Source organism: Etheostoma spectabile, chromosome 3, assembly GCF_008692095.1.
Source record: "Etheostoma spectabile isolate EspeVRDwgs_2016 chromosome 3, UIUC_Espe_1.0, whole genome shotgun sequence".
Taxonomy (NCBI): domain Eukaryota; kingdom Metazoa; phylum Chordata; class Actinopteri; order Perciformes; family Percidae; genus Etheostoma; species Etheostoma spectabile.
In genome coordinates this window covers 20,705,384-20,720,872 of record NC_045735.1, presented here as the reverse complement: position 1 = coordinate 20,720,872, position 15,489 = coordinate 20,705,384, and the positions used below count along the sequence as shown (strand labels likewise).

The 15,489-nt window shown below is 39.7% G+C and overlaps 1 protein-coding gene across 1 annotated transcript in view; it reads left to right on the top strand.

The window, feature by feature from the left end:
• b3glcta (beta 3-glucosyltransferase a) overlaps positions 1-15,489 on the top strand; it is a 76,035-nt gene that overhangs the window by 7,362 nt on the left and 53,184 nt on the right. The window contains exon 2 of the mRNA XM_032502985.1: positions 7,827-7,870. Within this exon, the coding sequence (XP_032358876.1) occupies positions 7,827-7,870 (44 nt within the window). The remainder of the gene's footprint in view (positions 1-7,826; positions 7,871-15,489) is intronic.

Here is a 15,489-nt window from a genome sequence, read left to right as displayed (position 1 = left end):
ATGATGCATTGTAGTGATGCATCAGTATTTTCTTCAACAATTTACTGTAATGATGAGTAAGGTTGTTTTTCATTAACTGTAAATGTTTGCATGCGAGCAGTAATGTCAGTATAGCTGATATCATGGGATATTTAAATTGCAAAACTAAAATCTGTAGTTATTGACTTGACAGAAAAAACGTAACTGAACTTTTAACTTATGAAATAATCAATGGAGTTACACTACTGACTGCTATCGTTCGTAAATGTGCACAGTATAGCAGACAGCTATGCTCTGGTTACAGTTAACAGAATATTGTCATTAATAATGTATTTCTGTCACCCACTTGCAACCATCTAACCCTATAGCATAGAATATGTAGCCTACAGTAGATTCATAGGTCTAAAGCATTCTGCTTATCTTGCATACATGTAACAATTTTTTTTTTTTCATACAATGATCCTTATTGGGATTCATGTGGATAAAAATATGTGGAAAGGAGGGTGAGCTGAGAAAGAAATAATGTATTATAAGTATATGTAATAAGTATTTGCTGAACACCTTTCATACAAGAAACCGCCTACAGCTCAGTGCTTTATGATAACAGAATGACATGCAGTGAGTGCTTTTACATGAAACAACATATATATATATATATATATATATATATATATATATATATATATATATATATATATATATATATATATATATATATATATATATATATATATATATATCTCAGAAAGAAGGGGAAAAAATGGTGATGAAGTCATATTTTCCACCGGGTCGTCCATGTTTATTTATTCCAGATGCGCTTGTTTCACCAGCAGACCCACGTCAATAACATCGCCCACGCATGATTACAGCGGAGTGTAAGGGCAGTCGGACTCTCCTCGCACCGCGGTTGTCCTATCCTAATTACTTTTGAATTCTCCTTTACACCTTTCCTCGACCTCATGACGTTTACCATTGGGGTTAAGGAAAAGGGGTTAAAAAGGACTTAAAAGAACATGCCACCATTTTTTGAAATAAGGGTTATTCACTGTCTCCTCTAGATTTTGATAGGTGGGCAAATGCCTTTTTGTCTCAGTGCATGCATTGTCTTAGTCCGGCAGGCCCGCCGCTAGTTTAGGTTTGCATAGTGTATGGAATCATGTCGTAAGAAAAAGTGAGCCAATAAAAAAAAAAACGTTTTGAGAACCGATTCCAGTAGAATCGTTTCTTTAGTGGAATCGTTTTAGAAGATTTTGGTTTCAAATCCGATCATCGCTTCCCAATTTAATTTGGCAAGTTTTGGGTTACGTAAGCAGTCTGGCGCTTGTTGTGTTGCAGCCATGGAGCGCAGTAAGCGGCACTCTATTGTGGCTTTATTTTTCATTGAAAAAGCTCTGTAAAACTGCAACCCACCATTGAATCAAAAATAAAACCTTCCTCTTATTTGTGAAATAAGAATGTGACCCATTTCAACCCAACCCCTCAAAGAATCAGAATCGATAAGAACCGGAATCAAAGTGAATTGGAATCAGCATTGTTAAAATCCAAAGATGCCCAACACTATTGAGGCCTGCGTATTCACAACAAGTACAAATAGTAAAGCAGGTTAAGACCAGGTGATTTCCTAGGCAGATTTTGATTTGGGTCTATATCGTGGCAAAGCACTGCTACATGGGCACAGAGTTATCATACAACACCTGAAAACCGCCAACTTTCGTCAACATGTGAATATCAGCTGGCAATTTTTCCTATAGAAGACCTAATGAATTGCAATAGACATGGCGGATTTTGTGAGAAAGGAAGTCAAGATCCAGAACCATACCTCTACGAACCAGTTTTCAGAAGTTCTATGGAAATAAAATGACAGTTGGAGGAGGATGCGATCGCTCAAAAGCCTGAGGAAGTGAGGATAGGGCTAGGCACTGAACGCTGATATTTTTATGGCCGATATACTGTATATTAATTTTTTTAAATCCATAAACGCATTACAAAACAGATTTCCCTAACATTAGTTATTTGTAGTTATTTATAAGTTCTCACTAAAATAATAATGTATTGTCACAACAGAACAGAGGAACATCAACATATATTAAAGTTCTGATAAATAAAATGTATAATAATACAAACTTAAGATATGCAACTTAAAGTCCTTTGAATAAAAACACATTAACAAAACAGGGACATTGTAGAGCGCCCTCTGGTGGACAAACTATGCAATGTCAATACACATAACATCGTTGACCGTCCGTTTTTATTTTTTAATATTCATTTTTCAGAATCATTTATTTGATTACAATTTTTCTTTTTTTTATCGGCCATTATAAATGCCGATACCGATGGATCGGGAATTGCATAGAATCGGCTTGCCAATATATTGGCCGGGCTCTAATCCAGGGTACAAGCGGCTGAAATGGGTTTCCTCAGGAGGGGGGCTGGCGTCTCCCTTAGAGATAGGGTGCTGCTCCTTGGCGTGGAAAGGAGCCAGTTGGGGTGGTTTGGCCATTTGGTAAAGATGCCTCCTGGGCGCCTCCCTAGGGAGGTGTTCCAGGCACATTTAGCTGGGAGGAGGCCTTGGGGAAGACCAAGGACTAGGTGGAGGGATTATATCTCCAACCTGGCCTTGGAACGCCTCAGGATCCTCCCAGTCGGAGCTGGTTAATGTGGCTTGGGAAAGGGAAGTTTGGGGTCCCCTGCTGGAGCTGCTGCCCCCGTGAACCAATGCTGGATCGAAAGATTTTGAACGATGCCAAGCCCAGGAATATGCCAACCTATGCCAACTGAAATAGTGTCTGTGTTGTGGCAAGTGGGACAAGGTACTGCCACCGATGACCAGGCTCAACGTGTCAGATCAAGATGAGCGTGCCCGCAGTTGTGTCACAACTACCAAAGATTTCTTGGCGTTGATCCATCCTGCAGTCCTTGACTTTCTTTTCTGGTGCAATAAAGTCAACTGGGAAAAAACAGCCTAAAATGGACCCAATGGACAGCTGTCCACAGAGTAAGTTATTATTGTAAACATGACTTTTGGTTATTTTACGGGACATCTTCGCCTGTGCCTCGCCCCAGTATAGTCCCAAATCAATATCTGCCGAGGAAATCACCTAGTCTTAATCTGCATTGCTCTTTATACTTGTGAAGACGCAGGCCACAAGAAGTAATACATTTTTGTAAATTATTTCTTTTTTGGCTCACTTTTACTCACAACATGCTATCCGGCAACAAAGGATTCCATTCACTATGCTAAGATAAACTAAACAAGCTAAACAGCACTGCCTGTCTAAGACAGTGCATGCACTAAGACAAAAAAGTGTTTGCCCACCTATCATATAAATCTTGGGGAGGCGGTGAATTTTAAATTTTTGACTTTTCGACTGCAGCCATGGTTTTGTTTGATGCAACACAAATTGAGGGTCTACAGGTCTGCATGAGTTTAAAGTGTTTCTCTTTTATGAGCTGTGTGACTCCACGCCTTGAATGCACAGAGACGAGAATAAAAGTGAGAGAGGTCATAACAGAAAGAATTGGAGTACCTGATAAGTTTTGAGATCAATCCCAGTTTGGGCTGTCGCACTATCAGGGGCACAAACCGTATCGCCTGACAAGAGCATCCATATAGAACGATTCTGTAAAACCCCAGAATAGGTTCAATGACAATGTCTAGTTTCATCTAATGCCAATGTTTGAAAAATTCTCACTTTATGCAATGTCTAGGCATGATAAGAAAAGTCAATAGACATGGTTGAAATAGAAGGGCAAACCTTAATTGAATATTTGTGCCAGGTAGCAAACACCCATCTCCTGCATTAAAGTCTTACTTGCAAAACATCCATACACACTATACTTTCTGCCTCACTATATATAAGGCAAACTTCTTCCTGCATTGGCAATAACATTGTCATTAGAATCACAGAATCATCCTACATAGACGTAAGTTGGTAGGCTGGGTTGAAGACGTTATCTCCACACACACGGTCAATCAGCTGACGGATACACTTAACTTTCGAAGGCAGCACTCATGCTGTGTTGAATGTGGAAAAAAAACTGTGCAGCCATCAAATGTGCATGAATAAAGCAAGATGAAAACTGTGTTAAATTTTAACACCTTAATGGCAGAAACAGGGCGACATGAAAATCCCATTTGAGTCCACTTTGTCACCCCCAGTAGAAGTCCAATATTTACTCCTCTTTTATCTCTGATTTGATTTTCCAACTGCAGAGGGAAGAAAAGGCTCCTTGGCTTGCTAAATGTTTGACGATCCTCACCAGTCACTCCACGCCATGTTTCTTTGCCATGCAGATAGCGTTCCTGTACGAACTCCAGGGCTGGGAACGGCTGTCCATGTTTTCAGAAGGGGTTGATTCGAGCCGAGTTCAGGTTCTATTAGCCGTCTGCTTGGGGACTAGTGAGGCTGTGTTCTTCACTATTCAACTTCTTTGGAAGCCTTTTGTTGTCTCATTTTGCTTTGAACACTCACACATGGACATGGTAATTATCAAAGCCTTTTTAAAAGCTGACACTGACTGCCAATTAGCATTCATGTTAATAGAATACACCTGCCTCTGTTAATGTGATTTAGTAACTTCAAAGTACTTTCATGTGTTGTCTCCATTTATTTCCACTTCCGCTGTACCCATTAAATCCTGGATGATGTGGAAAGCTCAGTTAGGCACAAACCGACTGTCAAACAAGCAAATAACTGCTTAAATACTAATACGAATCCATCAACATTTCTTTATAATTCCGTAGAAGCAAATGGCAACTGGCAGAACTTTTCACATTGAACAAAGAGGAATTGTAGTCCTGTAAAAATAGGCCATGTACCCACTGTGCATAGCCTATTTTCTTTGTACACCTATTCCAACCTGATTACCTCCCCATGGTTATGAGCACAGTGTTTCCTTGCTGATTGCATCGGACATCTGCTTTAGTTACAAAGACAATGTTAATTGGGAAGCTTGATGAAAAGCTTTCAGCAAAACCGTTCAGATCTTTCAGCAGGTAGAGGGATTTGCAGATTTTCTAAAACCAAAGCAGGCAAGTTCGCCTTGGTGCGGCACAATTGAAAACACGGTTGGAAACAACAGACTTGATTATGCAGGCTGAGGAGGCGATGAGATGGAGGTGCTCCCATCAGCACTACTGACATTATGTTGGGAGTTACTTCCCCTCTCCCTCTCTGTGTCTCCACTTCTCCCTCTCTGGGGTGAGCCATGAAAAGATGGGAAGTCTGTAGCAGAATGTAATGGGAACATATATCCTGTAGGAAGCTTTGTGGGATGCCAGATGTCAATGTAGTCTACTTGCTCTACGGAGCTCGTGATTTGCTGGATCAGATTTAGTGTTACATTGGAAATTAGATAATAATGTGTTTTAGTCTAACTTTGGTCAGCTTTTTTTTTTGTTACTGATAATAAAGGACGGAGTGCAATGCGAACGTGTGCTGCATTCATGTGGTGTCAGAATTATCAGAACAATTATCTTAGGCCACTCTTCCAGTGAGTATTTTCAATCCGCTGAAACTGTTCCTGCTTTCAAACCCTGTCTTAAGACACATTTTTACAGCTCTGTTGTAGCCTGGCCAGCCAGACTCACATCAAGGTGTTGGGTCTGGGAACTCACCATAGGCAGGGCTCAATCCGAGGGGCGGGATAAACGTTTGTCTTTCACATATCCTCTGCACGCAATAGGATAGCGCTACAACCAACCAACTAGAGCAACGCTGGTTGATTAGATTAAATCTTTGCAGTATCCAGTCGGCAAAACTCCGAACACATCTTCCTTTTGTTTTATGAATGACTTCAGTGTTTAACCCCGAGTCTTCCAGAGTCGTGGAGTCGGGTGTGGCTGCAGCCTGGAGTCCTTCTGTCTCATGCTTCCCGCCTCATGCCCTCCCGGCTATGCGGAACTCGCAACTCTGCCGTCCTTATGTTAAGCCCGCCCACCGACTCTATACTCGATGTGATTGGCCTGACCAGAATTTGGTTTTTCCAGCTCACTGACCCTGGCTGCAAATTACATTTGCTGCCGCTAAGGTGCATCTAGATTCCTAGGCTAGCTCTGTTGTGCAATTCTAAGTCTGTTTCAATAGTTTCACTTGGTCTACCATTATGAATTATTTATTTGTATATTTATTTTATACGACATGCTATATTTATAACAGTTTTCATGGAAAACACGTTTTGCTTGTGGCTTGAAAAATACGATGCAAAGAAAAATATTATTATGCAATAGTCATTATATTATTACTAATTGTTTTGTATTATATTACACATTTAGATTATATTGTGTATATACTACTTTTTAAAGATTATTTTTGGGGCATTTAGGCCTTTATTTTCACAGAGCAGGGTGGAATGTGACCTTGACCAAATGCCACTTTGCTCGTTTGAAAGCCGTGATGTTTCTCTCTCCTGGGTGGGCCAAATTCTCTGGGCAGGCAAAGCAGAGAAAGGGGAACTTATGACCTCAATAGGGGCAAGAATCCAGATCGGCCCATCTGAGCTTTCATTTTCTCAAAGGCAGAGCAGGATACCCAGGACTCGGTTTACACCAATTACCATTTCTAGCCACTGGGGGACCATAGGCAGGCTGGGGGAACTCATATTAATGTTAAAAAACCTCATAAAGTGACATTTTCATGCCATGGGACCTTTAACTGTAAACTGCAGAGAACATTGTCCTCTTGCAGCAACAAACACACTACATTTAATAAGAAATTGTGTGTAAAAATCAGACTCCAAATCTCTCTTGACGATTCCATGTACATATTTCTGTGAAAATCAGTTAATACCTTAGCTGTAATCATTACCTTTCAATGTGGGTAGTTTCCTGTTATTTTAAAAGCTTCATATATGGATCCCATTTTGCAATAAACATGCAGAAATAATATTTCTTTGGCATGGTTGGCAAATTGTAGAACCTGGCTTGCATCCATTGTTGTTTTTTGGTGCTTTCATGACTAAAATAATTAGGTTCATTATGCTGTTCATTTGTTCTGAACTGGTGGCTTTACTCCAGGCTTTACACACTGAATGGTTTTGAAGTTAAATCAGCTCTTTGAATAATTTAACAACAGGATTTCCTTGCATTTTGACCAAATTACTGCATTACTGATTGGGTCATAAGGGTTGGGTCGCAGAGATTGTATCCATCTAAAGATGTATGTGTACCATTTCTATATTGGACTTTTTGTTTGTATGTTGGATAGTACGCTATAGCAGGAATTTCAACTTAATTATTTTTTATAAAACATTGCTGCTCTGTAGGTTTTTAATCAACACTCCTAGTTGCCTTCTAATGGCTGCTGCAACACGTCAAGGGGCAATGTGTCTCTTCTCGATTCTATTACCTAATTAAAGTCCGATTTAAAGCTGAGTGGTGTTGAGTGGTGGCAGCCTGATTAGATGTAAACCTAGCACACGAGCATAGCTGTATGAATTTGTTCTCGGAGAAAACTGCTTTTTTTGACGTATTGATTTGAAATCCTGGGAATCTTTCTGAGGAGAATTTCTCACCTCAGAATCGATGGCAATGTAATTGGATAGAATCTCTCTGGGCTCTAATTACAAACTTTAAATAGATGAATGGTACTGTCAGAGATCCTACATCACAAAGGAGATGAGGTCTGAGGGATCCCTTTTGAAAGTTTTAGATAAATTTTATTTTTTATATTTTTTTACATTTTTTTAAATATAATAACCCAAAGCGAGGTGTTTTGTTTAGCCCTGCCTGTGTACGGCAGCTTTTAGATAGCCTAAAAAAATAGGCGACGGCTTAGGGTTCAGTTTAAAAGGAGTCACTGCTTTGTAACATGTCTATAATAACATAATGTTTCTCTGTTCTTTTTTAGTTCTCATCAACTTTTCTGCCGGCAGCTCAGGAAAAGGCTCACAGGTAAGAAAAAATCACGTTACTTATGTCATGATACAATATTATTGAGATTACAAACATTGCAATTTATAACCTTTTAACCAACGTCACATTTTTCCCAATTTCAAATTATGCAACCAAAAGGAGACTTTGTCAACATCTGTTTTATTTAAAAAGATAAATGTCTATTAGTTTATCTCACGTCCATTGTATTACATTGTGAAGCAGACAAACTGACTAACACATGTATAATAATAGATTGATACGTAGGCCTTAGTGGTCCCCTAATACTGTGTCTGAAGTCTCTTTAATATAGACCTTAGTGGTCCCCTAATACTGTATCTGAAGTCTCTTTTACATAGGCCTTAGTGGTCCCCTAATACTGTGTCTGAAGTCTCTTTTATATAGACCTTAGTGGTCCCCTAATACTGTATCTGAAGTCTCTTTAATATAGACCTTAGTGGTCCCCTAATACTGTATCTGAAGTCTCTTTTATATAGACCTTAGTGGTCCCCTAATACTATATCTGAAGTCTCTTTTATATAGACCTTAGTGGTCCCCTAATACTGTATCTGAAGTCTCTTTAATATAGACCTTAGTGGTCCCCTAATACTGTATCTGAAGTCTCTTTTATATAGACCTTAGTGGTCCCCTAATACTGTATCTGAAGTCTCTTTTATATAGGCCTTAGTGTTCCCCTAATACTGTGTCTGAAGTCTTTCTTATATAGGCCTTAGTGTTCCCCTAATACTGTATCTGAAGTCTTTCTTATATTTTTTAATTTTATTTAACCAGTATTTAACCAGGAAGTCCTTTGAGATTGAAATCTCTTTTTCGAGGGAGACCTGGCCAAGACGGCACACCAGATTACAATACAAACAAAAGTACAGCATAAACAAAATCATACATAGAGTAAAGGACAAGTCACATGTGGCAGTTACATTTTGTTATAACATGACATTTTAACATGGCCTTAAACTCATTTAATGGGATTAGATCATTTAGATGGAGCAAGTTTTGCAAATTATTCCAAGACCATGGGGCGAAGTAAGAGAAGGCTTTCTTCCCCAGCTCAGTAAAAACCCTTGGGACCTGGTAAGAGCGCCACCTGGTGGAACGGAGATGAAAATGGCTGGAGTTCAGCTTGAGGAGATTGCATAAATATGCCGGCAGTTTACCTAACATGGCCTTGTATAGAAAAATATACAAATGAAGTTGTCTACGTAGACTTAGGGACGGCCAGCCTACCAGTTCATACAGCGTACAATGATGAGAACGGGAATAAGAATTAGTTAAGAAGCGCAGAGCACTATGGTACACAGAATCTAACAGGTGGAGGCCTAGGAGGTATAGGCCTTAGTGGTCCCCTAATACTGTACCTGAAGTCTCTTTCCCAAAATTCAGCCTTGGTGCCGAATTACAGCCAATTAGTACCAGTCCCACAATGAGCTTTACTGAGGACATTCCATTTCAGTGTCTGTAGCTTTAAATGCTATTGAGGAGGATGGAGAAGGAGCAAGGTGGAGGCTGGAGGTGCAGCCTTGATCAACTCCCACGCTTTGCTTGTTGTGAAGCCACGTTGTCTCTTTCTTTCTCATGAGCGGGTCAAATTCTCGGGTTGGGCAATGCAGAGAAAGGGGAGGTAACCTTTCCCCCTATGACCTCATAAGGAGCAAGATCGGCCCATCTGAGCTTTCATTTTCTCAAAGGCGGAGCAGGATACCCAGGTCAGTTTACACCTATCACCATTTCTAGCCACTAGGGGACCATAGGGAGGCAGGGGGAGCGCATATTAATGTTGGAAAAACCTCATAAAGTGATTTGTTTTCATGCCATGGGACCTTTCCAAGCATTAATTACCGGACCAGCTGAAATTAAGGACCCTGAGTTTTGTTTGTTTTTAAACAGATTGATTATCGTCCTCCACATCAGAAGATTAATTTGCTCCCCCGTACAAATCTATTCGCTGTATCCTCCGGTATGACATGGTTTTCTTGCTGTTGCATTTTCCAAGTCTGCAGTTGCTGTTCGATAAATAATTAACATGTTCAGTTGCTCTACTTCTCATTGGTGTGAGGAGATGTTGACAGTAAGTCTCCTGGCAGAGGTGCTTAGCATCACAAAAATGGGAAATTACTGTCCTGCTTTTTACTGATGTCAGCCGCTTCTTTCCCTGCAGAGGAAGTTTCACCCGTTCGCTTTGTCACTTTTTCATTTTTCTCATATTCTTGTAAATGGTGTTTGGCAGTAAATGTCATTAACTAAACCACCTGAAACAATTTATTTTCTGTGAAGATTGCTTGGGAGAAGCACACAATGATTTCTGCTCAAGTCCTTTTGTCTTTCCCTAAAATATATGTGCCACATTACCAGTGTGCCTTTTGAGAAAGGATACTGTCTCACACAATCTCAAGTTGCTCTTTCTGTCCTATAAAAGAACGATTAGGGACAGCTGCCTGTCAGAGTGATAAAGCAAAGATTAAAATGACATTCATTCATTCAGGAGAAAAAAACCCATTAAAGGAATGAAAAGAGCAGTCGTTTGCAACAATGGAAATCAGTAATAAAAGTCTGAGTCTAAAATACAGACATTATAAAATCGTTGTGGAGTTCATTTTTGTCTAACTCTTACATGAAAAGCACCTAAAACCCCTTTTTTTTTTTGGTCAACTCCTTCCTTCTTCACCCTGATATGTGGCTGCTTTGTTTTGTAGAGCTTGTGGGGGGTGTTGCCTAGTTACCACGGGAACACAGCAGTAGTTCGTCTCCTTCACTCTTCCCCACATGCCCCATGTTTCTTAATGCATTCACAGGCATTTCCATTTTTTAATATTATTATTTTTAGAGGCGTTTCCCTGACAGAGTGTAGGGCCAAAGTGGGTTTTGTATCAGACATGTGTACTCTGTAATATTTGTCGTGTTTTTTTTCTCACCAAGCCCACCTGCAGAGAGGAAACCAGGTTGTGGCCCCGTTTCAGAACTTCCGAGCCGAACAACAACATTAACAAATTAGAGAGAAATACAATTTTGTAGGCCATGAAAGCGCTCCACATTAGCCATGGAAAGTCATGGCCGGGCAGTCATTTGCATACTCATAAATGAACAGATTCTAAAATTAACACACTTGATTTATTATTTCAAAAGTAAACCAGTTGCTGAATAAAGCTATTCAGTATTGCTCTACCCACAGAGGATTATTGCCTTTATAACAAAGTCTATGTGGGGCCTTGTCAGTAGAGCTTAAAACCAATTTGTTACAACATAATCAGCAATTATTGTTCAAATACAACACATATCAACGCATATCTAAGATCCAGATCAATACTGAATTATTGTTTGTGTTTAGGACCAATCCCCAAAAAATATGTCTCTCCAACTAGAGCCCGACCGATATATGGGCGGGCCGATATTATGGGACGATTTTAGGCATTTCCTGATCTATCAATATCTGCATTTATAATGGCCAATTTATAAAAAACAAAAAAAAAACAAAAAAAAAAGATTCTGATAAATGAATATTTATAAAATAAAAACGTACGGTCAACAATGTTATGAGTGTTGGCGCTCCATAGTTTGTCCACCAGAGGGCGCTCTACAACGTCCCTGTTGCCAACACGATTATATTTTTTTGTTAATGTGTTTTTGTTCAAAGGACTTTAAGTTTGTATTTTATACGTTGCATTTATCTGAACTTTAATATATTTTTCTGTTCCTCTGTTCTGTTGTGACAAAACAAATTATTATCATATTTCAGTGAGAACTCATAAATAACTACAAATAACTAATGTGAGGGAAATCACTTTGTTTTGTTACGCGTTTCTGGATTTTTTCTTTTTTAAAAAAAATGTAAATCGGCATATCGGATTTTTAAATAACCAATCCGTTTGGCCTTAAAAATCCTTTATCGGTCGGGCTCTATCGCCAATCCACGGTAACAAAGATATTATTCTCAAGTGTGTTTTTTTTATATTAAATATATCTGAGGTTTGGTTCTTAGGAACTTGAGTGGCCAACAGCCATAAAGTACCTCAGTTGTTCTACACATCAAACTTGATATTTCTTTCAACTGGGCCGAGTTGTTTAGAAGGGGTTGTTTAGTGGGCTGTGGGTGTGGGTGTGTTATGGGTAAAATTTATGTTTTCAGTGTGATTCTGCAACCCACGGCTTATTGTTTGCTCTCTTACGGCGGAGGAAAAGATGATCATCTGTCTTGGTGTGCAGGCAGGCTTTGAAAGGTTACAAGCTTTGCTTTTATCAATAGCATTGCTACAAAAGGCTTATGATATGTAAAGCAGGACACATGGTTGCAGCAGTAAACATTAAAGTGTAATATTCAGTGGTCGTCTCACCGTGGTGTGCAGAAATGATCTCATGCACTCAGAGGACTCCAAACAGCGAGAAGATGACACTGAGGAATTATTTACAAACTTCCTGCTGAGGGTCCTGTAAAGCCAATGAATATCTTCAACTTGTGAATGTTCCTGTCACCTTTCCACCATTCAGGACACTTTTTAAAAGAAATTGCAGCGCCACAACAGGAAGCTCTATTCGGAAAGGGGCGACTTTGCCTTCAGGCGCTGTCCCTAGATGTGGGGAAAAAGCAACAACCAGTCATACGACGCACATAAGAACACAACCAGTACAGCAGAAATAATTTAAAGTGCTGATCTGTGTGAGTCATTGAGTTATTTTATCTGTTTTCCAGGCTAAATGGTAGCTTCACAAAGTTCCATAATGCAAACATGTTTTTGGGTTTATCTTAAGATGGGGCAGGAGGTGACAGGAACAGCACATGTATTTCAATTCCAAATTATGCCAGAATAACACTAGTGTAAACTTGTAATGCACATAAGGGACATGCACTTCTTATTTTCCACCCTTTTGTTTTTGAGCAGAGATCTTCAGCACTGTGTAGATTGCACTGATTTGTAAGTGCCTTTCAGTTGTTGGCTTAATGACCAGTTTTGAAGGAAAATAGCTGCTGCCTTCCTTTACGACACACTCCATTAAAGTCGTGATGTCTAATTGTAGAAAACTGCCTTCTCTGTTTGCACGTTGGCATGCTTTCTGTCAATCATCATTTTGCAAAGATTTGTTTTCAAGCTTTCATCTGTGCTGCCTAAATAGCTGTCACAATATGCATAAGAGCTTTTCTTATTCTCCTGCATCTCATTACCTTGAGCAGTTGTTGGGCAGAAAATCAAACTCCAGAAGTGATATGTGAGTGATGTCAGAATCACTGCCTCAACTCCTCTGCAGTGACCTTATCTTGGCAGGAAAAAAAACAATCTTTTTTCTGGGATTGCAAATCTACATGAATGTTGCCAGTGTGCACCTGGAGGTTCCACTCCAACTGGACAAAAACTACTTACCAGCGGTACACACTCGCCAGCATCCATCATCATTATCTTTTCTGGAGCCATATTATTTGGAAAAGGCTAGAGTTGCAAAAGTCTGGGAATATGCAATATTCAAGTTACAGTATATGCCACATGGTAACAGCTGGCTAGCAAAAACTAGCAGGTATTAACAAGTCATGAACTGTGTACTTTGCTGTGTTTCTTTCTGAAGCGGTGCACAGTTAAAATTTAAATAAAGGGCATACCTTTAACAAGAATGCTAGAGGTGTGATGAGATCCCGTGATATTAAAACGGTGCGATATTACTCGTCGAGGTAAAGTTATCTCGTTGTACAGTCCCTTTTTTGCAGTCGAAACAGATATTATATCATTAAAAGGTTGTATTGTTGGCGGAGTGTGTCTGTGTTCAGCCTATGACAGAACGCTGACGTTGCTGCTTTTATGAAAGATTTGATGTATCTAATAAGGTGTCGACTTAGACGGGTCATCAGAACGGTTTTGCGCCAAATATTGAAGGAAAACACAGGACAAGTTATTTACAGAGTAGATACAGTATGAGTGCTGTATCAGCAAAGACAACTTTCATGTAAATTAGTATTCCAACTGAAAATGATGAGTTGTTTTTCTGTTTGTGAGGCACGAACCATCCTTACTTTAAAAAAAAAAAAAAAAATGTTTTGGAAACCACTTTTTCTATTACCTTGATATCTTTTATAAATTGCGCCAACTAATTTAATTTACTTTATGTTTGCTGTTGTATAGTCCAGATAACTGAAGCATTAAAGCTGGAGTGATGTTTTCATTTGTAAGCAAACTTTATTTATTTATTGTAAAGAAGAGACTTTTATTTTTATCATTTAAAATCTGCTGAAAAATATCTATCAGCCATCTTATGTGGAGGCCAGGGAGCATACTGTGAAACTAAATTACTTCCACAGCAGGGCTTGAAAGTAACAGTCGCCCCGTTGTCCCAGGCAACCAGATTTGGACGACTGTCAACAATTTTGTGCGGTTTGGTCGTCTCTGGGTTTTTTTTTTCCTGGTGCTTAGCAAAACATACTGAATCCCTCTGCGTACAGTCTTCTAACTGAGAGTGTCCCTGATGAACTGTGTGAGAGTTTCTAAAATGGATGAAACATATACATTACAGACCACTACTAACCACTAACCTATTAACTTTATAGAAGAACAAACAAAGAGTGGTATTGATACTGATACAAGTAGACCTGAAGTAAAGAGAAGGAGAAACTTTTAAAGAAACAGAAAAAATACCACACACTCACACACACTAAATAACATACAGTCCCATTGTTGTCCAGGCAGCTTCACCATCTAGAGCAGTGGTTCTTAACCTGGGTTCGATCGAACCCCAGGGGTTCGGTGAGTCAGTCTCAGGGGTTCGGCGGAGGTCAAGACACACACCCGACTCATATGATTCGTGATGACACGCCCCGCTTGGCCATCATCAGAAGGGTTCGGTGAATGCGCATATGAAACTGGTGGGGGTCAGTACCTCCAACAAGGTTAAGAACCACTGATCTAGAGTGATGTGGCTGAAGGCAGCTCAAACATGAGCTTAGAAAATCAGGATGCTGGGGCGCCTGGGTAGCTCACCTGGTAGGGCCACATACAGAGGTTTTCTCCTCAACACAGCGGCCGTGGGTTCGACTCCAACCCGCGGCCCTTTGTTGCATGTTATTCCCCCTCTCTCTCCCCTTTCATGTCTTCAGCTGTCCTAATAAATAAAGGCCTAAAATGCCCAAAACATAATCTTAAAAAGAATGGAAGAAAAATCAGTATCCTGGCAAATAACTACATTATTGACCGCAAAGAGCCTTTTATACCAGATGGGGCTTGCGTCTGCAGATCAAAAACCTCTGTGACCGATGTGAGCTTTAGATAAAACCCTGCATACAGGAGTTAAATATCCAGCCAATTGTAATTTATCCTGCTGATTACATTACCTTGCAAATGTGAAATTTAAATCCAGCAACATTAGTCACTCTCACTTTTATATGCCTGATATAAATCCAAGTGTCCATTGTAGTCTGGTATACAAAGAGAAGGGGAAGAAAAGAAAGACGTCTTTAAGGAAAAAATGTGCCATTTGAAGTTGTTTGCAAGTTTCATTCAATTATATCACACTGAAATGTAAGTTTTAGCCCCTTCACGCCACATAAACCTAGAACACATACACACATATAATTTAGACGGGTAATAGTGGCCTATGTTTACGTCCGCTGTATAGAGCGTAGACATACACGCGGATTGCTCAAAAGGCGT